Raw genomic sequence first — 26,215 nt, 5'->3', positions numbered from 1 at the left:
ATCTATTATCAGTACCTATCCCCTGTAAGCCTTCAATAACACAGATGCTGGATCGGAGGGCCAGGCCTTGCCAGCAAATCTTCTGATTCTACATTTAAAAGAGCTTCATTTTAGAAAACATAAATAAAAATAAAAACACAAAAGCACTTTAACAGAGGCATTAAAAATAAATTCATTCATTTAAAATCACTTGAATACAATTACAGACTGGATTAGTTGGCACCGCGTAATAGGGATAGGGTCTGTTTCCCCTCTCAACCCAACCTAGCTTGGATGCTAGACCAAGCAAGCTGTTTCATCTCGACGCAGGCAAAAGTGGGTTTGTGCCCCCTCCAGATCCAGTGGGGCTCTCTGATCCTGTATTCTAATCTGAGACTTGACTGCAAAGGTCCAGGCTTTCCTCTGTGGACTAGACTATAATTCAACAAATAATTATCATTACCAACTAAATAATGTAGTTTCATTCTGCTCAGAGCCTAAAACTAATAACGTAATGGGACACATGGCAGAGAAAGCGGAACTCAACTCCTCTTCTGAGAATGATCTTCAGACTGAAAAGGACAAAACCAATATCGTTTCACAGAAACTGAAGCCCAGTACAAGTGAAGAGACCCAGAGAGCAACTAGCTGCTTAAGTCAGGACTCTTGGTTCCTACAAACAGAAATCTCTTTTGCCCAAGCAAGTAGGATTTAAAAGGAGGCACAGGGGCTTCCCTGGTGGCGCAGTGGCTGGGAGTCTGCCTGCCGATGCAGGGGACACGGGTTCGTGTCGGAGTGGACACGGTATCGAGAACACGGCTGCTCCTATTCAAACCACATAACTTAAAAAGAACAGCTTCCATCCTGACCACAAAAATATGAGATTTTTATTAAATGCCTTGCTAGTAATTGGTGGTGGGGGGCGGGGGGGGAAGGAGGTTAGTTTGACATGTTTTATTTTTAGGGAATTTGTTCTTAGCTTCTAATCACTGTTATCTTTTTATAACTTTGTTCAACATTCCTTTTCAATAATTCTAAAAATTCCACCCAAAACAGAAATCAAATTATCTGCCTATATTTCAGAACTCAAAACTTAGCTTTTTCATCTTAGACTAAATTTTCTAGCCTTTTTAATTTCCTTCATTTCCTTCCTTAATCTCCTTCCTTCGTTATCGTCTCTCTACTACAAGGATTTATCCATTACATAGTAAGAACTTTAGAGCCAACCTCACCCACTCAAACCAAATGAATTTTTAAGGCTAAAGCCCCCAAATTTTCTCCTGCCAGTATCTTTTTCTCCTCTCATACCCCAGTCATACCTACATAAAAGGCAGTTCCAAACGGCTCACCCAGAACTATCTTAAACTATTCTCTATTTCACTTTTTATAGCCTTACTCCATTTTTTTTTAACAATCATCATGTCGCCTCACCAGTGTAGATGCTCCATCTAGTGGCAGAAGATTTTCCCCCTTAAAACATTACCAGCCCTGCAATGGCCTAACTGACTTCCTAGAACAGCACACTGTTTAAGAACAAACTCTTAAGTGATACCTTTTCCCAAACATCAATTCACCACTTCCAAGCTGTACACCTGGGGTATGTGACTTAGTATTTCTGAATCTTAGTCTCCTCATATGTGAAATGGGAATAATGTACCTGCATCGTGGGCTATAAATGTATATAAAGCTCTCAGCTCAGTATCTGGAACATGGTCAACACTCCATTAAGTGAGAGCTGTATTTTCCTACTCCTGACTTCTCCTTAGTCTAATTTCATCCTGTCTAATGAAGACAAGCAAATCCTCAAATGCTTTCATCGTTCCTTCCCTTTCCCCCTCATCTCCTTGGAACAAATCCTGACGCCTTCCATCACTGGCCTGTCCCCAGCCTGATCTTGTCCTAGTCCTGACAAGGGCAGCCGCTCCAAGCCAGTGAGTCCCTGAGAGTCTTTAACAGGAGTCAAGCATTTTCTCAGCTGTTCAGCTCCTTTCTGGGTGCCACAGAAGAACCACACCTCACTGCTCTGCTGCTCTAAATCTTACCCATTCTTCCAAATCTAATTTAAAATATCAACTCCAGAAAACTTTGGGTTTTTTTTGCGGTACGCGGGCCCCTCACTGCCGTGGCCTCTCCCGTTGCGGAGCACAGGCTCCGGACGCGCAGGCTCAGCGGCCATGGCTCACGGGCCCAGTTGCTCCGCGGCATGTGGGATCCTCCCGGACCGGGGCATGAACCCGTGTCTCCTGCATCGGCAGGAGGACTCCCAACCACTGCGCCACCAGGGAAGCCCTTCCCTTTCCTTTTTATCGTAAGCAGAGTCCATCCTATGCAAACTTACTTTATGTTGCCTCGGGATCTTTCCAGTTCTTTTATGTGTACAAAAAGCACCCTTACATGAACAAACTAGACCACAATCTTCTAAAGAACTGTATGTTTCACTTTCCACTGTCCCACAGCAAATTTCAGACACTTTAAAACCTTAGCACTATTTCACACACACACACACACACACACACACACACACAGGAGTCTAAAGCAATAATTGTTTTTATTGACTTTTCTTAGGAATTAAACTTTAAAAAAGTCAAAAGACTAAGTAAAACACTAAAATACACTAAACAGGAGAGAATTCTAGATTTTCTTAAAATAGAGAAGGAATTTAAAAATTATAAAATAAATATTAAAAACACATTTAAAAAAATTTTTACCACAAAACCCCATGGTTATTGTTATTATATATTATAAACTATGATTATACTACAAGCATCTGGAGATAGTCAACACGTTAAAGCAGAAATCTTCAATAACTTTTTATGTTGGCAATAATTAAAAGCCAGAAAATGTCTCGGTTAACATCATAAACTTCTCTTCTGTGGACATTTTCAGCGAAGTGATGACTGAAGAACTTTAAAAGGAGCACTGAAACATTAAAGGAAAAAATAAATCATTTAAGCATGTCAAAAATTTACTGAAGTTCCTCACTCAACAACCAACCTGCTCATAAAGGAGTCACCGGCTTCTTTACTGTCCTCCTCTCAGCAGGGTGGGAACATGTGTCCATAACATGGTACTCACAGGCCGCTGGATGACATTCCAGTTTATTACTCAAGGCTATTTGTTGTGTAAAGGCTTGAGCCTTTAAAGGCTTGAGCCACAATGGCTTCAGCTTCATCCTGTTTGTTTACCAGTCCACACAAGTCCACCCAGCCTTTATAGCAGGCGGCCCCGGAAGCTTGCACAAATTTACCAGGTGCAAACTAGAAGAGCACGAAGACTTTACAAGGCAAAGGAGTCTTGACAACAACAGCCAACACAGAGTTCCTCATACGCATGGGAAGCTCATGTACAAGGTCTAGATAGTTCTAGCAGGGTAACAGCTTCGTTTACAGCTGAGGCTAAGAAGATGGCCCCCCCCCACCCCAAACAAGGGGAGAGAATGTACTGGAAAATGTTAGTGAACTGGGCTAAGAGATCCAAGCTTTCTGCTGTGACCCAGGACTATAATTCAACAAATATCACCACTATCAGCTTAATGATCTTATTTCATATGATAGATCAGAAGAATCTAGAAGCCGGGTCCCCTAGAACCTAAACTACTTTCACAGGAACATAAAACCTACCAAAAAAAAAAAAAGAAATTACTTGAAAAAGCCCTTATAACTTCCAAGTACCTGAAAAATGTCTTCAAAAGAGAAATGAGTAAATTAAAATATTTAATTAGCAGCATTCACCTCTAACACATCCCCCTAAAAAAGTCAGAATATAGACTGCTCACTATGTGTTCCCTTGTTATCCAATCTCAAAAAGAGAACTTCCATTTCTAGCACCAAATACATTTAAATGCTTTGCCTCAAAGATTACCCAGAACATGATAACCCTTGTGAATATCTAGAAAGACTCGCCAGGTCGGGAGGAAGACATGTTTAGCAAGTCACCAGTAGCTGGGGGACAAGAGTAAAAGAGGGTTCTGATGGTAATTATGACAGGACAAGACATAAGCTAGGAAATGAGGACATACGGTCACCCTACCAGTGGCAGAATGCAAAGATCCTGAATTATTTGCCCAAATGTTCCAAATCTTGGTGGCCAGTATCCGCACACTTGAGGTACGACTGCTGAGGCCGTCCCTACCTATTCCCAGAATCTGGGCTCTTTTCTCAGACGCTTTCTCTGATTGGCTGCTTTGGAAGCTCCAGCTATTCTCACTGTCATGGCATGTTCTGGTCCTGCTGCCCCCCGACACTGGCATAACTGCAGGCAGCCTGGTGGTCAATGCCTCCAGGAACCTCCTGGGGTCTGAACCATCATTAGAACGCCTTGGTCACTGTCAGCCACCAAAATCCGAAGCTTCCTAAACACCACCAGTAGTTACCTCACCCTAAAGAAACAGAGGGTTCCCCACCCACAGTGATTTAAGACCACCTCTAAAGTGCCCCCATCACCATTCCAGGAGGTCTTTAAGCAGTACACGCCAACAATCACTTCACGTACCAGCTGACCGCAGCCAGCACCACAGCCCCCAGAAGTCTGAGGCTGAAGCCACTTCCAAAGCTGTGTTCGCTCCCCTGCAATTAACAAACAGGCATCACAACCTCAAAGCTATTTCGGAGAACACTTGCTGCCTTCCCAGCCTCTGCTGGCAACGGCCATCACTGACCCAAAAATGAGGCTGCTGCCGCCAACACCACTCCTCTGCCTCTTTGGCTGAGGCGAAGCCCACAGCGCTGTGGGAGTGGTGAGAGCTCTTCAAACGGTCACTAACACTTCTGAAGGCACAGCTACCCAAACAGTCCCCCGAGCCCCACCACTCACAGTCCTGTCACACCGTACCTACCAGTTAACCACATCTCCTTACAAGCATCTAGTGCTCACTGAGGCTGCCTCGAGCCTAACTTTTCAACACTACTGCTCTGTAGGAGTATTTCTAACAGACTTACCCACGAGTTACAGCCACTCTCTGGATTCCACGAGTTTCTACGTTAGAGCTACTCTTCTCATGTATACATATGGAGCAGCTCATAAGACCGGTTTTACTACAAACAGCTCTCCCCAAAAGTTCCTCCTACCCTCCCGGAAGTTTACAACGTGTGAACAAAAATGTCCATAACCAGTCACAAACTCCCCAACGTTTGACTGTTTCAAACTCCTCTGAAAGGGTCAGAGGTATCACACAGTAACCTTAGGCCACTTCTCTTAGTCGCCACTAGGACTATGAACTCCAAGGGCAAAACTGGCCCAGTGCTGAAAGTGAAAACTGCTTAAAAGTAAACCACCAAGTTAAAGATTTAAGAGATGTCGCAAGAGCAACTATATTCCAATAAAAATTAAAAAAGAAAAATCACCCAATACAAGTGACAGGCCTTGCTAGCTTGCAACCAACCCACTCACACAGAAAGCAACACTGGAGAAAAGTGACTAGCATGCTCACAGGAAGACAACAAGAGTTAGAATGATGCAGGGGGGACAGATGCAAGCATGTTATCCTAATCATCCCATAACAGAGGCAGAGTCATGGCCTGGGAATTACTCAGGAAGTCGGAAAAGTTCCTTCTATAAACAAACTCCCTCATAGTAAGTTAAAATTTCTTGGAAATTTACTCATCATGACACTAGGAGCGGTAATCATTTAAGCAAATGGGTAAAAAACAAAGCTGTAAAAAGGAAAGGGTTTTGGTTTGTTTTCTTTTTGTTTTTTAAATAACAGCAACAGGGAACTTTAACATAGTAAAACCAGATCTGCAAAAGTTTATTAAAAGCAAGGATAAAAGAAACAACATAAAATAATCTGAGACAGCTAATGTTATTGAAGCAGTGACAGGAGATGAAGGATGATGCTAAAGCACGCCAGACAGTCCCTTCAACACCATACCTTATCAATGGCTTTTCCAACCCGAGAAACACTGCTGTGGATGTCTTTGTGGTCTGAGGCCAATTTTTGAACAGTATCCTTTATTCTCTTACAGCACTGTGTCAAAACAAGTGAAAGCGTCCCTGATAATTCAGCATCTTGACCTATAAAAAAGAAAGAAAGGAAGAAGACTGGTTATTCACAAAAGCAAATCCAAAGATGGCAAGTTACAAATTGGCCCTTTGGAACATGAAAGATGGAAGTAGAGTGAAGAAAAATCAGTGTCTGCTTTGAACAGATGGTCACGTTCATAGATAATATTTTTCAAGTGAATTCTAAGAAAGCTATCTTAATTTTTTTATTGCTTGGAATAAATTTTAAAATTTTACCATGAAATAAATCACTTTTGTAATTACTAAAATCAGGAGACAATAATACTGTGAAGGCATTTTTCAGAAAATATGCCTACATGAATAAACTCACTTATTCAATCCACTTAAACTGTCCAAGTCATTCTCACATTTTGATTATTACTAAATTTCCTAAAGAGAGATAAATCTAAATGCTTTATGTTCTACATAAAGAAGAAAAAACAAACTTCTTTGGATACCATGATGAAAACAGTGAAAAAGAGAAACAGGGCAGAAAAGAGTTAACATACCCCCACCTGTAAGCAATAGTGAGCCACTCTTAGCGAGTTAGGGGGTAGGAACCCTCCTGAAATCCAAGTTCCCAGATGCCAGCCAAGGGTCAACCTTGCAAGCAGGCCCACAACCGGAGGGTTCCTACCATCCTAACTGGTTAAGAATGGCTCACTGTGCCTAAACTGTTTGTATAATGTGGTTCGTGCCGAGATACTTTTCTTCTTGGCATCCCTGGACTTTCGGTATCTGCTAGACAGAGGGGGGTCTGTATGACTAGTACCCAGTAAACACCTGAATACTGTGTCTCTAAAGGAGCTTCCCTGGTAGGTAACACTTCACACTCGTTAGGATTTGATGTTAGAGGAATTAAGCGTGCCCTGTGTGACTCCACTGGGAGAGGGCTCTTGGAAGCTTTCTTCTGGTTTCCTCTGGACTATGTCTCATGTGACTTTTCCCTTGGCTGATTTTGGCCTTGTATCTTTTTGCTGTAATAAATGTTAGCCATAAGTACAAGTGTGGCTACCTGCTGAGTCCAGTGCATCCTCCTGGTAATTGCTAGAACCTAAAGGTAGTCTTGGGGACCCTGACACACACAATTAATCAACTGGAAGTTACTACACTTTATATCCTCTTTCCCTGTGTTACTTGCTCAGGAAATAGGGAGGAGGAAGAGAAAGAGAAGAACCAAGAGAGAACAAACTCAGTTATACTTGTCAATTACCTCATAGATCTACACATCCATACCTGTAAGCAACAGACCTGGCTCCTGAAAGCCTGCTCATACTGGTGGTTCTTAAACTTTAATTTACATCAGGAATTTGGCTGCGCTAAGACCCAGCGCAGCCAAATTAAAAAAAAAAAAAGCCTGAACGTACAGTAGCCTTAGGATGTTTATTCGTTCAACAGCTATTTATTGGGCACTCGATTATGTGACAGGTACAGAAGTGTCCAGGCAAAAATCTCTGCCCTAAAACCTACCTTCTGGTGAGGACGATAAACACAAAGTCAGTCAATTATACAGTACGACCAAAGAGGATACGTGCCACTGGCAGGGGTGGGGGGAAGCAGAGTGAAACAAATGAGGAGTGTATGTGGCTTGAGCAACTGTAATCTCAAACAGGTGGACGTCGTAGGCCTCACTGAGAAAGTGACATCTGGGCAAAGACTTGAAAGAAGCGAGGGAATTAGCCATGTGGAGACCTCGGAGGGTGAAGGGTAGCAGAATACACCACCCCAAAATCGCTTCTTTGGCGTAAGGATGATTTTGAGCTGATTATTCTGAGAAACAGCAGACACAGAAGCTCTGAAAACAGAGTAGAAGTTACCCTTTGGTAAAGGAAACTTAAATTTATAAAATAAATCTCCATTTGTAAGGGTAGCTCCCTCTCTGTACCAGGCAGAGAAGAATGGCTCTAAACCTCTAAAGAAATTTTTTATCATGATGACAGCTCAGACTTAGATCTGTATAACAAACCTTATTCTTGTTTATTGTGCTTTTCCTGGTAACCTCTCCATTACTGCCCTCCCCATACCAACCCTTCTTTTGTCTTTAGCTGAAGATGGTATTTAAGCCTGAATTCTAAGCCACCTCTTTGAGTTACGCATTTTTCCCTGAGAATCTCCCACATACACATGAGGTATACGTGTTAACAAACTGTCTGTTTTTCACTGGTTAATCTGTCTTTTAATACAGTATTCTCAGCCAAGAACTTGCAAGGGTAGAAAGAAAATTATTCTTCCTCCCCTACAGAGGAAAGCATTCCAGACTGAGGGGGACAAAGCCCTATTGCAGAAATATACCTAGATTATTCAAGAAACAGCAAAGAGGCCAGTGTGGCTAAAGTAGATTTCTGGCAAAGGAGATCAGTAGGAGAGGAAGCCCAGGAGACCAGGGCGGGAGTCCCGATCTTGTAGGGCCTTTCTGGTACCGTAAAGTCTTTGCCTTTCACTTTCTTTGAGTGATAGGAATGCCCATTGCAAAGTTTTGAGCAGAACAGCTACATAAACTGACGTAACATTTTAATACAGTCATTCTGGCTGATGATAGGAGTACGAGACAGAAGCAGGGCGATGAGTCAGGAGGCTGTGGCAGCAATCCAGATGAGAACAGTGGCTCAGCCCAGGGTGTTAGGTGTGGAGGTGGTGAGAAGTGGTTGGATTCCGGACGTATTCTGAGGGCAAAGCCAACAGGATTTTGACTGGGTATGAGGGAAGAAAAGGACTCACAGATGACTCCAAGGTTTTCACCCCAAGTCAACCAGAAAGACAAAGCTGTCTTCAATTCAGATGAAAAAGATCAAAGGCTGAGCAGTTATGAGGGGGAGGGAGACATAAAAGAGTTCAGTTTGGGGCTTGTGAAAGCTGAGATGTTGCGTAGTCACCCCAGTGCATACGTGTAAGAGTGAGTTGGATATATAAACCTGGAGCTCAAGGGCAAGGTCAAGGTTGGATACAAATTTGTGAGTTACTGGCATACATATGATACTAAGTGAAATCAACAAGAGAGAGTCGGGGCAGACACACAGAAGTGATAAAAGGAGGGAGTCCTGGGAACTCCAAGTTTATGAGACCAAGACAAAGTAGAACTGGAAAAGGGGACTAACAAAGACTACTGAAATACTAACTCTGGTGTGGGAGGAAAATCAAGGCAATATGGCGTTCGGAAAGCCAAGCGAAGAAAATGTGCCAAAGAGGAGGAGTAACCGACTGCGTCAAGTGTGCTGCTACGTATCAGGTAAGATGCGGACTGAGAGCTGACCACGGACCTACAATACAGAAGTAATCAGTGACCATGACAAGAATAGTTTTTCCAGAGTTTTAAGAAAAGAAATCTCGAAGACTGTAGGGACCGTGAAGAGGGAATATAATAAGTCTGACTCAATGACAACCACTGAGAGAAGGAGAAAGATAAGTAAACTGGAGGTAGTGCCCATAAGGTACCCAATCCAATGTGGGGTGGCCAAAATAGAAACTACCCTCACTTCTAAATACAACCGCACAAAGTATATATCAGGTGCTTCCAATTTCTAGTAACACAGTTTAGGCTAAGACAATACTTGGTAATCCAGGAAAATTTTTAAATCTGTCTAAAAGGTGTCCCATACATACTTGGGGCCAAAAGAATCTCTTTGCTTCAGTAAGCTCTGCTCTGACCATTTCTGGTCGTTCTGTATCTAACCTTATCTAAAGTCAATGGCTTTACCTTCTCTATGAACTTCTCTGCCCACAGACTTACTCAGTCTTCTCAGTTCCTAATGAATTCTGTTCTCTCCACCACTCCTCTGGCACGGAATCATACACTATTTAACGATTTCATGTATATATGCCACCATCAATCTCGACTAGATGTAAGACCCAAAGGGAAGACAAGTTCTTATTGTAAACTGTATACTCCACAGTCTTATATGCCTTGCACATCCGCAGGCACTATTAATATAAGTATTTGGATTGATGGTAAATAAAGGGGGAAAAAAAGTTAAAAAGAAAGTTATATTGAACAAATGGTGCTGGGATAACGAGCTATCCATATGCAAAAGAATCATACCATAGAGAAAAATTAAATCAAAATGGAATGAAGACTGAAATGTAAGAGGTGACACTATCGAAGTCTTGGAAGAAAGTGGGTACATTCTTGACCCTGGATTGGGCAATGGTTTCTGAGATATGACACCAAAAGCAAAAGCAACCAAAGAAAAAATAATTAAATTGGACTTCATCAGAACTCGGCGCTTTCACTGCCGTGGCCCGGGTTCAATCCCTGGTCAGGGAACTAACATCCCACAAGCTGTGTAGTGCAGTCAAAACAACAACAACAACAAAAGATATACAAATAATCAATAAGCACAGGAAAAGGTGCTCAACATCTTTAATCAACAGGGAAATGCAAACCAAAGCTACAGTGAGAGGGACTTCCCTGGTGGCACAGTGGTTAAGAATCCACCTGCCAATTCAGGGACACAGGTTTGATCCCTGGTCCGGGAAGATCCCACATGCTGCGGAGCAACTAAGCCCGTGAGCCACAACTGAGCCCAAGTGCCACAAATACTGAAGGCTGCGTGCCTAGAACCCATGCTCCTCAACAAGAGAAGCCACCGCAATGAGAAGCTGGCACCCCAAGGAAGAGTAGCCCCCGCTCGCCACAACTAGAGAAAGCCTGTGCGCAGCAACGAAGACCCAACGCAGCCAAAAATAAATAAATAAACTACAGTGAGAAATCACTTCACACCCACTGGGATAGCTATAACAAGAAAGATGGACAACAAGCGTTGGCAAGAATATAGAGACTCAGACCCACATCCATTCCTGATGGAACGTAAAATGGTGCAAAAGCGGTAGAAAACATTCCTCAGAAAGTTAAACAAAGTTACCACATGACCCAAGAATTCCACTCCTAGGTATACACCCAAGAGAAATGAAAACGTATGTCCATACACGAACTTATACATGTTCATAGCAGCATTTAATAGCTCCAAAATGGAAGCAATCCAAATGTCCAAATAATGAATGGATAAACAAAATGTGGCAAATCCATATGACAGAGTACTATTCGGCTATAAAAAGGAATGCTGATACATGCTACCACATGGAGGAGCCTCAAAAACAGTAAGTGAAATAAGCCAGACACAAAAGGCCACAAATTGTTTAAATCTACTTCTATGAAATGTCCAGAATAGGCAAGGAGATTCATGGTTGCCAGGGGGTGGGGGAAGGGTGGAACAGAGAGTGACTGTTAGTGATACGAGGTTTCTTCTGGGAGTGATGAAAATGTTCTGGAATTAGATAATGGTTATGGCTGCACAACTCTGAATGTACTAAGAGCTAGTGAAATACACACTTTAAAAGGGTGATTTTTATAGTATGAGAACTTTAACTCAATTTTTTAAAAAACCTAAGAAATGCAAACCATAACTCCTATCCATCCAGACATGTTTGTTTCTACAGTCAGTAGACAACAAAGTAAGCAAATGGTTAAGGAACAGAAAAGCAGAGCCCAAGCTGGAGAGAGGGCATTTGGAATTTACCAGCTGAACTTCTATGTCCCATCCTTGAAATCCATCGATATTTTCGAATCTTAGCAACTTAGTTTTTATAAATGATAGATACTAGTAATATAAGGTCAATTAATTAACACTGAGAGAGTCTTCAGTATGCCCCAAGGAAAAATAATTTCTACAAACTATTTGGAAGCCCAAGAAAAGTATAATGGAATAATCTGAAAGAGAACCCTGGGAAAGCCCTGTTCAGAGAGAAGGATTCCACTAATGCATTTTCAAATGGATTCAGTGGAAAGCAGCCAAAGGTAAAAACAGGTTTGAAAATCACAGGAATAACAAACTGACTGAGACCGAACTTCTAAGTCCTGAAGGGAATGTCCTAATGTTCTTTTGATTTATTTGTCTGAAAACAAAACATGCTTCAAGGAGAACCATTCTGTGAAAGAAATCTAACTGGATTCAGTTCCTAGGAGGAAAGCTGGGCAATTACTGTGACAGCCATCTTTACCATAACTAAACCAGGTATGAAGGTGAACGCTGGATTCCAGGTTTGCCACTGGAGTGGCCACTCTTTACCCAGGATGAAGTCCCGTGCCAACTGTGTCTGGCAATGCGATAAACCTCCCTGTGCTCAGAACCCATACACAAACATGAAAGAAATCGTTCTGAGACAGTGCTCACCACTTAGTCACCACGAGTACTTTTTTTTCCTAATGCTTTATTTTTTGAGAGCAGTTATAAAACTGGGAGAGAGCAGAGGAACAGCGAGCAGCTAAACGTGAAAGGTTGGCAGCTGAGAGGGCGTTGGTTCACGGTGTTGGTAGTGCCGGAGCCTCCAGTGCTGGGCTTGAAATTGAGACTGTGTAATACACGATCTATTATTTTTCCGTTCATTCAGTAAATAGTTATTGAATGCCTGATAAGTGCTGGTTGCCATGCTAAACGTTTACAACAAAATTGAGAGGAGGCACTGAGATTTCCCCTATATACATTGCCCCTGTACATGTACAGTTTAATGGCTCATTTCTTTTTATTTAGTCCACTGTCTGGACATAAGCACACTCTGCTTATCCATACACCTACTGAAGGACCTATCTTCGTTGTTTCCAAGTTCTGGCAATTATGAATAAAGCTGCTATAAACATCCATGTGCAGGTTTTTGTGTGGACCTAAGTTTCAACTCCTTTGGGTAAATACCAAGGAGCCCTGATTGCCACACCTTACGGTAAGAGTAATGTTCAGTTTTGTAAGAAACCACCAAACTGTCCTCCAAAGTGGCTGTACCAGAAAAGTACTTTTTTTTTTTAAGGTCACTTTTATTATTAGACTTGATTCAACAGGCAAAATAACTAGCATGTCAGTAAGAGACTTTAAATCCAAACAAAGAACCAACACACATGGTTGGTCTAAGTTAAAGATAATTTTTCTTTCAGTGCAATAGAACAGTGCCTTTTATAAACAAATCTTGAGCACGATATTCTCAGAAATGGGAATAGGCGTGGGCTCCTCCAAAATCAGACATCTGCCAAACTAAATTAAACATATTTCAGTTAACTCCTAAATTGTTTTTATAAAGCCCAGCTAAGACTTCAAGCTCTGCCCGCCTTCAGCTTCACTGCCTAGCCATTTCAGGATTTATGTCCATTAGTTTCACGGAAACTGGAAATTAGAAAAATATTTGTTTGCATAGCTTCCTGTACTTCTCTATCAGGGTTTCACACTACATTGTAAATATTTATTTGTCTATCACCCCCACGAAATTACCTGAAGGTAGAAAATATGAGTGTTTAATCTCTAGCGTTTAGCATGGCAACCAGCACATATCAGGCATTCAATAACTATTTATTGAATGAACAGAAAAATAACAGATCGTGTATTACACAGTCTCAATTTCAAGCCCAGCACTGGAGACTCTGGCACTACCAACACTGTGAACCAACGCCCTCTCAGCTGCCAACCTTTCACGTTTAGCTGCTCGCTGCTCCTCTGCTCTCTCCCAGGATGCTTAAGTTGTACTACTCCCAAGAGCATTGCACCCTAAATTTTCCAAACACCAAATAAATACACCAATCAATACACACACCAATTTTCAAATAAAACACATTCACAAAGTAGAGTCCCCCCAGTTATAAGTTCCTTCTCTTTTCCAAATAACAACACCCCCCAAAAAGTACCCTTAAACATGTAGGTGAAGACTTGGAATAAGAACTCACAGGCTTGTGTTTTGAGCCACAGTTTCCTTATTTGTAAAAGAAAATTATCCCAAAGCTTGCCAAAGAAATGAAATACTTCTCAACTTTAGTACATAATGTGTTCCTATAAAAGTGTACCCAGGGGCTTCCCTGGTGGCGCAGTGGTTGAGAGTCCGCCTGCCGATGCTGGGGACACGGGTTCGTGCCCCGGTCCGGGAAGATCCCACAGGCCGCGGAGCGGCTGGGCCCGTGAGCCATGGCCACTGAGCCTGTGCGTCCGGAGCCTGTGCTCCGCAACGGGAGAGGCCACAACAGTGAGAGGCCCGCGTACAGAAAAAAAAAAAAAAAGGGTATTTGGTTCCCACAAAGCAAAAAATTATAAAATTCCTAATTTAACTTGGTTTTACAAATAACTTTTAATACAGTTTGATCATTTTGCTCATATATTTGTTCCATTATTTTCCTTCATTACTAATCACATGGCTTAAAACAGCCATGTGAACAACTTTGTGACATGATTTACTCATCATTTTGGGCCACCTAATACAAGCAAGACAATGTTATCATTAAGACTGAAAACTAAGTTTGCATCCCTACTCAGCGTTTGCATTTTCAATTTTGTTTACCACTTATTTTTATGGGAGCCCAGAGGAAAAAAACCACAAAAAATTACACCCACACAGTTAAGAAGGTGTTGTTAAAAACTGAACAGCTGGTTGGTAGGTAGCTCTACAAATGCCATCAGTTGATATGTCTGCTCATCAGTAGATAATGAAAAGTTCTAATTTGGTCCATAAAAGGCAGTTTAGAGGTATCAACTACACCACAAAGTACATGCTGCCTAAGAGTCAAACGCGTGAGAGATGAGACTCATGGTAACGGAGACCACTCTATAAAAGACGGTGAGGCACAAGATAGAAAGGTATTGCTATGATGACGGCTGTTAACATTTCCCAAAAAGCTGAGAACCTCACCACCTAGGATTAGGACATTTTGGGAGAAATAAATAAGACTCCCCAGAAATCACTAAGACTCTACTTAACATTTTTATGAATATTGTGGAGGCAGGAAAAAATTTAAATATCCACGTTTATAAATAAAACATATATGGCACTTGAGCTCTTCTGAGTTATTAAAAGTTAACTCCACTTTCATAAAATGGACAGAGATTTTAAATTTGGAATTAAGGGGAAAGCAAAATGGCACACAAGTTTTAATACAGATAAACAGAAAGAAATCCATTTACTAAACATAATCCTAACTGTACCTAAATGAAAACTCAGACCTCACAGAACTATACTCCAGAATTCATTCTAGATTAGTTCCTTTAAAAAATAATTAAAGAGGGGCTTCCCTGCCGGCGCAGTGGTTAAGAATCCGCCTGCCAATGCAGGGGACACAAGTTCGAGCCCTGGTCCGGGAAGATCCCACATGCCGCGGAGCAATTAAGCCCGTGCGCCACAACTACTGAACCTGTGCTCTAGCCCGTGAGCCACAACTACTGAGCCCGCATTCCACAACTACTGAAGCCCGCACACCTAGGGCCCATGCTCCACAACAAGAGAAGCCACCACAATGAGAAGCACGTGCACTACAACGAAGAGTAGCCCCTGCTCGCCGCAACTAGAGAAAGCCTGCGCGCAGCAACGAAGATCCAACACAGCCAAAAACAAATAAATTTATTTTTTTTAAAAAAGGGGAGGGAGAAATCACAACATTAAGAGTCAATGAACATTTGAGTGCTGAATGTTGTCAGCAGCGTTGAGGGTACGGATTAAGTGTCCTATACAGATTAAGCAATTTAGGATAGGAAGGAATTCCCTGGCGGTCCAGTGGTTAGGACTCGGCACTTTCACTGCTGGGGCCCGGGTTCAATCCCTGGTCAGGGAACTAAGATCCCAAAAGCCCAAACCGAGCCAAACCAAATTAAAATAAAATGAAATATTATCTCAGTAAGCATGACTAAAAACAAAAAAGCTTAAAAAGAAAAAAAGAAATTTAGGATGGGAATAAAAGGAGATAAAGGATAAGAGTCCAAGACTGATTCTAAAGAAGTTGTTGACAAGGTGAACATGGATGTGCTTGCAAGATATTAAAACAGAAAAACTTGAAACTCTAAAAGGTAAGGCTGGTATTAAAAAAAATAATAAAAGGGCTACTTCATACTGTGATAGCAAACCAAACTGTGGCCTACTGACGTTCTGAGCTTCTTATGAGCTACCTCAGCACGTAGAACACAGCAGCTGCTCATCAGAGATTTACTCAGAGGAAAAGGAAAAGGCACAAAGAGAAAACACTCATTTTTTTTTTTCTAGAGGCAGTACATCCTGAAAACAAAACAAACTTTTTGGTACATGTAATGTACAAATGTACTGGCAAATGTACAAAGTAAAGTATAGTATTTGTTGGTCAACCTCTGACCTTTCTGAACAGAAAGGTAGATTCACAGATAGGTGTTCTGATCCACTGCACCAAATCACAGCCTAGTGGGCTGCAAAACCAACCACGAGAGAAAACAGAAACACAAACATTTATCTTTGAGAGCTAAGTGACGTGGTACAGACTAACAGCGCTCCTGGAGCAGAGAGCAAGTCCAACATGACGGGCACAAGTTTGAAAGGTGACGCTCTACAGTAGCCTGTGAGGCAAGAACTACCCAGAGAAGAGGAGGAAGATGCAGGCACAAGTTTTTCAATGTCTGCGAGATATTTTTAGAGAGCCTGTTCGCTCCGTTCAAATTAGAAATATAGAGAATTAATCTCTAGACACCTATTTATCTCTGAAATGAATAGGTGAACCAGATAGGGCTTCTTTTAGCATTTGAATGTGGGTTTCACATTTAAAAATCAAACCCAAATTTCTACGTTCCCCTCTCCTAAACTTCCCATTTTCCTCCTGGTTCTATAATTGTCTACCTGTCATTCATGCTCAGACCTTAGATTAACCTTTGATTTTTTCCAGCCCTTCTCTCCTACTCTGCACCAAGTCCTGGTAACTCCTTCCCTCAGGAGAGCCCACGCATGGGTCTCCATCTCTACCACCACTACCCCAAAACAGGTGCCTATTTCATCAGATCGAGGTCGACAATAAACCTTAACTAGACTTCTTGCCTCTAGTCAAACCTCACTTCCAACTCCGATCAACTTAAATGCTAACTGGTCTCAGATCATGTCCCTGTCCCTTCCCTGTTCAAAATGCACCTCCCTCCCCTGCGCCAAGTCATTCAGTATCGTCCCAGTCTACCGCCTTCCCTGATAGCCATGACCCTATAAAACCTGATTCCAATTTAATTTTCATTCTTTTTACTCTTATCTCCCCACGCTGGTCCTTCACTGTTCCCAGGACGCCTCTTGTACTCTCACTCCTCCACACCTTTGTTCTCGCCAACCTCCTCTCCTGGCACCCCGCCCTATATTCCCACTCTCCACATTCAGTCTGTTACTGAAACTTCCAACAGGTTAGAAGAGTCTGTCCCTGTCTCAAACCCTACCCTATTGTTGGTACCATTCAATCAGCATTTGACCTATCCTCTACACGTGGCCTTGCATTGTAAAAACATACTGGGCTCATCTCCCCAGCTACTCAGGAAGTTCTTACAGCATGATGAGGACGATTGCTTGTCCTCTGTAACTTCCACAAGATCTAGCCTAGTTCCACATATACCTGGTGATTAATAACTACTGATCAAGTGCTCTCCAGTTCAACTGAAAGAGCCCACCTCCAAGCAGCTCCTTCTAAGGGGTCCTCTCTTCCCATTTCTCTGAATTGCTAGTATTTATACCAAGCAGAAACACTTATCTATTATAGTGTACTGTGCTATGGCCATGGTTTTTTCCCCTCTCAAATGTAAAAGTCTGGCCTCATTATCCAAATACAGCTCCTTGAAGACCCTGCTTTGTATAGCTTTTGAATATTCCTTATAGCAGCAGTCCCTAACCTTTTTGGCACCAGGGACCAGTTCCGTGGAAGACAATTTTTGCACGGACCGGGGGGTGGGGTTGGTTTCGGGATGATTCAAGCGCATTACATTTATCATGTACTTTATTTCTGTTATTATTACTTTGTAATATATAATGAAATAATTATACGACTCACCACAATGCAGAATCAGTGGGACCCGTGAGCTTGTTTTCCTGCAACGAGATGGTCCCATCTGGGGGTGATGCAGACAGTGACACCCCAAGTGTGTTGCTTACGTCCAGTCTACTCCATAAGATGCACCTTAATTGTCACTTGCCACTCACTGATAGGGTTTTGATGTGAGTCTGCAAGAAGTTGATTTATTGTGGTCTCTCTGCAGTCAGACCTCTCTGCTAATGATAACCTGTATCTGCAGCCGCTCCCCAGCGCTAGCATCACCGCCTCAGCCCCACCTCAGATCACCAGGCATCAGATTCTCATAAGGAGCGCGCAGCCTAGATCCCTCGCATGCGCAGTTCACAGTAGGGTTTGAGCTGCTGTGAGAATCTAATGTCTGATGATTGGACGTGGAGCTGAGGCAGTGATGTCAGTGATGGGGAGCGGCTGTAAATACAGATGAAGCTTCGATCGCTGGCCCGCCACTTACCTCCTGCTGTGCAGCCCAGTTCCTAACCAGCTACATCCTGGCCCAGGGGTTGGGGACCTCTGCCTTACAGTGTTAAGCAGACCACTGGATATGGAATGGTAGTTAACAAACACCAGTAATAAAGATATCTAAATAGTCAGAGTGTCTCAATTAAAACACTGCTTAAAGTTACAGACCTTAAAAATAACAAGTAGGGGCTTCTCTGGTGGCGCAGTGGTTGAGAGTCCGCCTGCCGATGCAGGGGACACGGGTTCGTGCCCTGGTTCGGGAAGATCCCATGTGCCGCGGAGCGGCTGGGCCCGTGAGCCATGGCCGCTGAGCCTGCGCGTCCGGAGCCTGTGCTCCGCAACGGGAGAGGCCAGGACAGTGAGAGGCCCGCGTACCGCAAAACAAACAAGCAACAACAAAAGAACGAGTAAACCTTGTTTTACAGATTTCAAAGCCAGTTCATATCATCTATTTAATTCCCATAACTCCGTAATATAACTTACCAGTCTACTGAAGAGGAAAGAGGCTATGCGAGATTGTAGAGCCAGTGAAGTGGTAGAACAAGGACTCAAAATCCAGATCTCCTGAGCTCAAGGACAGACAAAGCTTTATGTTCTTCTCCACAAGCACAGACTCATCCTCTTACCTCCTGAACTAGCCTCCACCGTCCTGGAGGACTGAGGCCATGTATACAATGTTTCTTTTTAAAGAAGTCTCTCTTTATCTCCTCCCAAATGTCTTCATACACCAATACTAAGATATTAAATCTATATGGATTCCACAGATACAACAAACTCATCAAAGGTAACACACTGTGCCCAGGCCTCTTAAGTGCAGAAAGACTTGGCAACATAAGCCTTATGGACTCCCTGAACAATGTTCCCAAATAAGATGAAAGTTTATTTCTAAAAGCCTCAAGTTCTGCCAGAGATTCTAGTCTCTGTTCTTTGAGGCGTTAGACGGCACGTAATCTAAGAGGAAGGCCAGACGAAATGCCCTGTTGAGAGCATCACCTCCCTGGTGTCTATCAACTTCTGGGAGTTACATGTACACAACTCAGGGCCAGGGCCCCCCCCCCAACAGTTCTCCTCTCAACTGCATTTTGGGGTCATTTTCAAAGATTTTACAGATCAAGAAGCCGGGCCCAAAATAAAAACAAGACAGTTTTAATATCCCAAGTGAATAGTAGTTTGCCTAAAACACCACTCTCACTATTCAAACTACTAAGATTAAGACAGGAAAACAATGGAAATTTCTCTACTAACTCTAGTATGACAGTATCACAGAAGTGTTGGCAAGTTTCTCCCTCACCGATGTTATTAACCAGAGTTAGAAACTACTTAAGAGATAAGACAACCCTAGGAAAATTATACCAATCATTAAAGCAATTTCAAATAAGTTCCCAAAGGTAACATGAATTGAGTTGTATTCTCTAGTCTACAGATTAAGTCATACCAGCAACTCAGTATTTGAATTATACGAACATTATAGTTAGAAGCCAAGGCAAAAGCCGAGAAATAAAGAAACCATCTCAAAGAACACTGTTATCAAATATAACTTGTAGCCGCTCAACTATCACAGACGTCTATCACTTCTGTCTGGGTGTGCAAGTCTTCCTTTCTAGAACTCTCTCCTCTGAGCAACAGTGGATCACATGGCCATACATCTGACATTTGCTAAGCACAGCCCAAGGTGGCTAATGGACTCCACCCACCAGGCCCAGTTACTGATTCAGGAAAAGCTTATGACCTGAACCAAGACAATAAAGATATTCCCTGGTAATTTTGTTGGAAATACAGAAAACAGGCATATTCCTGTATCTGGGATCACAAGCAGTACAAGGATGACATGAGTCCACTGGCCATCTTTACTTCCATGTGGAAAAAGCTCTGCTGAGAATGAAGCCAACCATGGAAAGCACAGCTGAGAGAGGAAGAGACCAAAATCAGTCCTCACAACACCCTCTGTGCCCCTGGAGCCGCTGACCTAACCTCAGCCTTTTTAGTTATGAGTCAACAAATTCCATCTTAATTAAAACTATTCGGCCACTTGCAACCAAAAGGATCCTGAGTAATATACTAATCTGAATGAGCATGGTGCCAAAGGACAAAGGAATATCTCCTAAATGAGCCTGAAAAGGAATGGGTGACAGTTAAATCTGCTTCTAAACCCAACTGAAAACACCAACACTAACCTATTATTATTATTCTCACCATATATAAAATAGGCCCAAGTAGCTTGGTGACTGGTCTATTCTCTTCCTTGAGTATTTGAACAATGGCTATTCTTAATGCACGCAAACTTTTCTGACCTACTTATCTGCTACCTTCCAGACTAGATGTTCAACGTAGATGTCAAATTTTATTCAATTCAGAACTTTAAAGGCATTATTCTCTCAGGAGTGTCTTGTCTAGCAAAAAGTTTGATTAACAAATGGAAGACCAAGCTACATAGTCTACTTGAAGTACACCAAAGAATAAAGGTGAATAAAAAGACAAAGCACCAGTCCAGCAAACCCTGATCCTTTCACAATTCATTCAACACAGTACACTCAACACTGGTAGGCTCTGAAAAGCAGAGAATTTACATATATAAATAAACATACTTTTCAATATGTATGTAGTATATACAACCCAAATTCTAGAATGCAAAGTTATGCCTAACATGCGACCATGGACCTCTGGTTTTTGTCTACTGACACAATACCACAAAAATTAGTTTAAAACATGATCATCTATTTTGTTTTTTCTTTCATGTTGAATTGCCTACTTCTCATTTGTCACCCTCAAATTTAAAAAAAAAAAAGGAAGCAATTCTGCAGGTAGTAACTAAATTCTCTTTGATTCACCAAAGAGATAAATAAAGATAGAGGATCATACTTTAAAAGATTTTTTTGTGTGTGTGGTACGCGGGCCTCTCACTGTTGTGGCCTCTCCCGTTGAGGAGCACAGGCTCCGGACGCGCAGGCTCAGTGGCCATGGCTCACGGGCCCAGCCGCTCTGCGGCATGTGGGATCTTCCCGGACCGGGGCACGAACCCGTGTCCCCTGCATCGGCAGGTGGACTCTCAACCACGGCGCCACCAGGGAAGCCCTAAAACAGTTTTATTACTAAGCGTCAGACCACACACACACACACACACACACACACACACACACACACACACACACACATGACACAATACCACAAAAATTAGTTTAAAACATGATCATCTATTTTGTTTTTTCTTTCATGTTGAATTGCCTACTTCTCATTTGTCACCCTCAAATTTAAAAAAAAAAAAGGAAGCAATTCTGCAGGTAGTAACTAAATTCTCTTTGATTCACCAAAGAGATAAATAAAGATAGAGGATCATACTTTAAAAGATTTTTTTGTGTGTGTGGTACGCGGGCCTCTCACTGTTGTGGCCTCTCCCGTTGAGGAGCACAGGCTCCGGACGCGCAGGCTCAGTGGCCATGGCTCACGGGCCCAGCCGCTCTGCGGCATGTGGGATCTTCCCGGACCGGGGCACGAACCCGTGTCCCCTGCATCGGCAGGTGGACTCTCAACCACGGCGCCACCAGGGAAGCCCTAAAACAGTTTTATTACTAAGCGTCAGACCACACACACACACACACACACACACACACACACACACACACACACACACAAAGGAGTTTTAGATGATAATATGTATTGATCACACCCACAAATGAAATTGTCTTTACAAACTTGCAAATTGAGATAATACTAAGCCTAAATCACAGTAAGTAGAACCACAGGTCCAATGCCTCAAAGAAAAAATAAACAGTGATAAATTATCATTTCCCTGAATCCTCTTAAAATTTTTTCTGGAAACTAGCATCTCTGGCTGTGAAGTGGTCCAAGAATAAGAAAGACTGAGATGGAGATTTTTTTACTGGGTATCCTTTTTTATCATTTGAATTTATACAATTTACATGTATTATCTACTCAAAATAAATACAATTTTAAATTTAGAAAATTCCTTGAGAATCACTTTCAGAAACTATATTAGAACTCCCTTTAATAACAGCCTAAAAATAATAATTTTTTAAAATACTGTACATCCTTTACAGTTACAAAGATTATAATTTTTTCAGGTATACCACATACATGTCATAAAGCCGTCACCCAATTGTTTCAGCCTAATTTTCTATCACGAAATATGAATTTAGAGTATCAGCAATACATGACATATAGTTCTTTTATGTTCTCCCTTTCACCACAGAAGTACAATGAGAAACAAAATATAAATATACTTGCCAAAAAAAGATAATAAATAATCACAAGTCAAATCACCAAAATGTATCTATACCATTTATCTGTTCATCAAGGGCTGTCCAAAGTGTGGTTCCAATACCACTGATGTGAATGGTGACTTTAGTTGTATGTGAAATAATATTTTAATAGTTACAAATTTATTTTTAACACATAGTTGATTATACCTAACACACCAAATCTATGATTTCACAAATATCACTGCCTAAACTGAGGATAGATCTACTTAAGTGAAATTGTGAATCCATTTGAAAAATAAGAGTGCACATTTGTGAGGGAAGTTTGAGAAGAACCAGCACATCATCCAAATGAGATCAAGGGCACTCTGTGAACAATCGCCGAACAGCATCAACGGCATCAGCTATACTGATCCTTAAATTAGACCGAACTTCACACTCACAGGGAAACTCTCATTGAAGAGCTGATACAACTAAATGACAACAGTGCTCTCCTCTTCCCTCAGAGTTGAGGAAATGCCACATGGGGCAGTTTAGAGCAAATGAGAGATCTTAGGGCAGGCCAGGCAAGCACCCTTTGGGCAGTGTTTTCGATCTGGAATCAGAGTGGTGAGAGTGGACCTGGGTTGTCAATGGGCTTACAAATTAAACTCCACTGATGTTTGATCAGTTTCTACCACAAACCATCCTAACTGTCCTCACTTGGTATAGCTGTCCGCTCACAACTTTAGGAAAAAGAAATTTAAACATAAGAAAGTGTAATTCAGCCTCCAAAACTGACCTGATCCCCTGACCCTCGCTAATGGACACTTCTAAATCAGGCAGTCACTCACCAACAGTATGATGCAAACTAGGGGATCTATGAAGTCCAAGATTCTACTTTATTCATACCACATTCTTACAAGAATATCACCACAAATGAGCCCAGAGAATGAGATCCAAAGCCCTAATGGAGGGTCCCAATTGGAGCCCCTCCCTCAGGTCACCAGAGGCCACCAGATCACTTGCCCAGACAGGTACATTCAGAGCCTTGTAAACTTCCCTTTAAACTTGAAAATGGAGTTCCAAATTCAGATTTCAGTCGATATAACTTTGAGAAGGGTATATCTAAGATTCAATGTAATACCCTGCAGAGAACTTTAGAAATTATCTGCTTTGAAAAATACCATAACCCAGATAGCAAAGCATGATGTCTGTTGTTTTTATATGTAAGAACACCATAAGAAAGTAGACTTTATTTTGAAAACTAGACCTGGCACTTGTGGTACTTATTTTTCTTTCATGTTTTATAGCTGCCTTTAGTCACTTAATCCTATTACTAAAGAATTTTTTAAAAATCAAAGAGATTATTAATTTAAGACTGCAACTTGGTAGACAAGAAGGTTAAAAAATAGGAGGCTGAAGAGGGAACACACACAATTCACCACATCAGACTCTATGAATAGCACAGCAAACTCTGTGGCTAATACCCCGTTGACCATAAGTTCCTTGAAAAGATCCCAAGCAAAGAGGTCTAAAACACATTCCTGCTTCAGTAAGTTCTCAAAATTATTTTATCCATCTGGGATGGGCCCCAAATCCCCTAAAATGAGGCTCACAATCACATTTCCCTTCAATTAATATGCCCTCTGTCTTCTCATGGAAGAAAGGGATTTTACTTTCCATCTTCTGCCTCTCAAGCTCTGCCTATCCAAGCCCTCAATCTCTGACCTGGTCCCCAAAAATGAAATGTTCCTTCCACCGCTCCAAGTCTGCACCCTGCACCCACTCCTTCCCTTTCTGTCTTTAACAAAACAAAGATCTCCTCTGCAGTTGAAGGCAGAGGGGGCACACCTTCAGCCCCATTACTTAAGCAGCCCCTCACCCCTCAATCTGCATTATTTTTCTTAACTCCCAGCCACCTAGTTTATTTTAACAATTCTATGAAACTGCAAGCAAAGAGGGTCACTGACTCCCAATAGTAAATACCAGTTGACCAACCTCTCTTTTTCTAAGCCTGTCCTTTCTGTTTCTGGGGGAACCTCCTGGCCCTCCGCTCTTCAACAGGAGTTCAAGCCTGTGGTTAGATCCTAGAGTCTTTTTTCCCTGCAGCCTAAGTAATCTCCTTCACTCTCCTCTGTAGGAATGACACCAGGAAACCATCTTAAACCTTACTTTCCTCCTAAACTCCATCTATACATCTTCAGCCACCAGTAGACATTATGCCCTTGGCTACCTTCATTGGCCTTTCAAGGCCAACTTTGTCCAAAACCAAGTTCACCAGAGCCTTGCCAGGAGTCCCACCCCACTCCACCTCTCCTTCCCCATCACAGGCAGCCGTCTAGGTCTGCTCATTTTTCCATATTCATATCCCAAGTCCTACCCCCACTATGGTCTCTGGTTTGCTTCTTCCCCGGAGTTCAAACGTGACTGCCGGTGTCCACGATGAGATGTTGCTGTTAAGACTCCCTCATCATGGATGAGCACTAACTCTCAACTGAAAGCAGTCTGGGAAAGGAAAGTGTACAAGAAGGAAGGAGAGGTGGAGAGAAGCTCGGCTATTGCCACTGTCCTCAATCGCACCTACCACAGTATCGACATCACCCCAGCTACCAACCTCCCTTGTCAGAAACTTCTGTTCAGCCTCTGAGTTGAGAAGACCTCCCAACCTCTTCAATAAATCCATTAAATAAAGTCCTTTATTTCTTGCTCAGAAGGAATCAACACTATGGATATTTTAATCTAAGGATACCAGACCTTTAACAAAACCAAAACCCAAAACCCTTCCCAACCAGCTTCCACAAGTTAACTCTGGCAACGTATCTGCCCCCAGGGCCCAGGGCAATAATAATATAGGGGAAACACCTTCTAGACAAAATCTGTTTTCTGAAAGGAAATCAAGTAAAAACTTGACCAGGTAACGCAACTAACTAACAACTTATGTTACAATGTGTTTCCGGAGAGTTGCCTCTGTCTCTTCGCAGGCTACGTTAGGAGAGCTGAACAGTTTGATTTAGCCAGTTTCCTAGGAATCGTGTCGGTGCCGCTGCGGAGTTGAAGAAAAGCTACTTCTACACAGAGTCAAATTATGGACTTGCAGGAGCGGCTGTTCCGTTAATCCACAGCTAAGAATAACACTCGAGTTTCTAATTTAAGAAAAAGAAGGAAAAAAAAGAGAAGAATGGCGAGGAAAGTCCCCGGGCTAAGTGTTCGGAGCAGGGGAGGAGGGGGCTCGCTGCACTGACCCTCTCATGGCCCAGATCCTTGGGCCCAAGGCAATTGACGAGGAGCGCCCACCCCGGGAGTGTAGCAGTTTGCAGGTGCGAAGGACCGGCCCCCATCCCCGTTTAACCCGGGCTGGAGCCCGTGGCTCCGGAATGGGTTTCCGGGTGGGTTCGCGCTGACTCGTAATTAACAACGAGGACCGGGCAGGTTCGAGACAAATCGGGCGAGAGAAGGAGAAAAAGTCACAGGGGCCTGGTGGGTCTCCGCGCCCCGGGAAAGGCGGGACCGGGCACCCTCCTAGCCCTCCGGGGCCTGAGGGACGCGGGCGGGTGGGCCCGGCCCCGCGCGCCCACCCGGGCCACCCTACCGTGGCTCTGCAGGATCTCGTGCTTGAGGCCGCCCGTGTAGTCGATGAGCTCCTCCAGGCCGCGCTCGCACAGCTGCCCGTAGCCTGAGAACTTGTGCAGCACCTTCTCCAGCTCGCGCTCCACCGTCACGCACTGATCCATCCCGGAGGCGGCGGCGGCGGCGTTCGGCTCCCCGGTGCCCGGGTGTCCGCAGCCGT

General features: G+C 42.7%; 1 protein-coding gene across 5 annotated transcripts in view; it reads right to left on the bottom strand.

The window, feature by feature from the left end:
• The window catches only part of RMND5A (required for meiotic nuclear division 5 homolog A), a 58,706-nt gene extending 32,497 nt beyond the window's left edge, over positions 1-26,209 (bottom strand). For all 5 annotated transcript variants that reach the window (XR_003003110.1, XM_024743809.1, XM_024743810.1 and 2 more), the window contains exons 1-2: positions 26,018-26,209; positions 5,849-5,991 (exon numbers count right to left, since the gene is read on the bottom strand). Coding sequence is in view for 4 of the 5 variants with exons in the window: in XM_024743809.1 (XP_024599577.1) it covers positions 5,849-5,991; positions 26,018-26,159 (285 nt within the window). In the remaining variant the exon portion in view is untranslated. The remainder of the gene's footprint in view (positions 1-5,848; positions 5,992-26,017) is intronic.
• Positions 26,210-26,215: the final 6 nt, after the last annotated feature.

Source organism: Neophocaena asiaeorientalis, unplaced genomic scaffold, assembly GCF_003031525.2.
Source record: "Neophocaena asiaeorientalis asiaeorientalis breed wild unplaced genomic scaffold, Neophocaena_asiaeorientalis_V1.1 scaffold114, whole genome shotgun sequence".
Lineage (NCBI taxonomy): Eukaryota > Metazoa > Chordata > Mammalia > Artiodactyla > Phocoenidae > Neophocaena > Neophocaena asiaeorientalis.
This window is presented reverse-complemented; position numbering and strand designations above follow the sequence as displayed.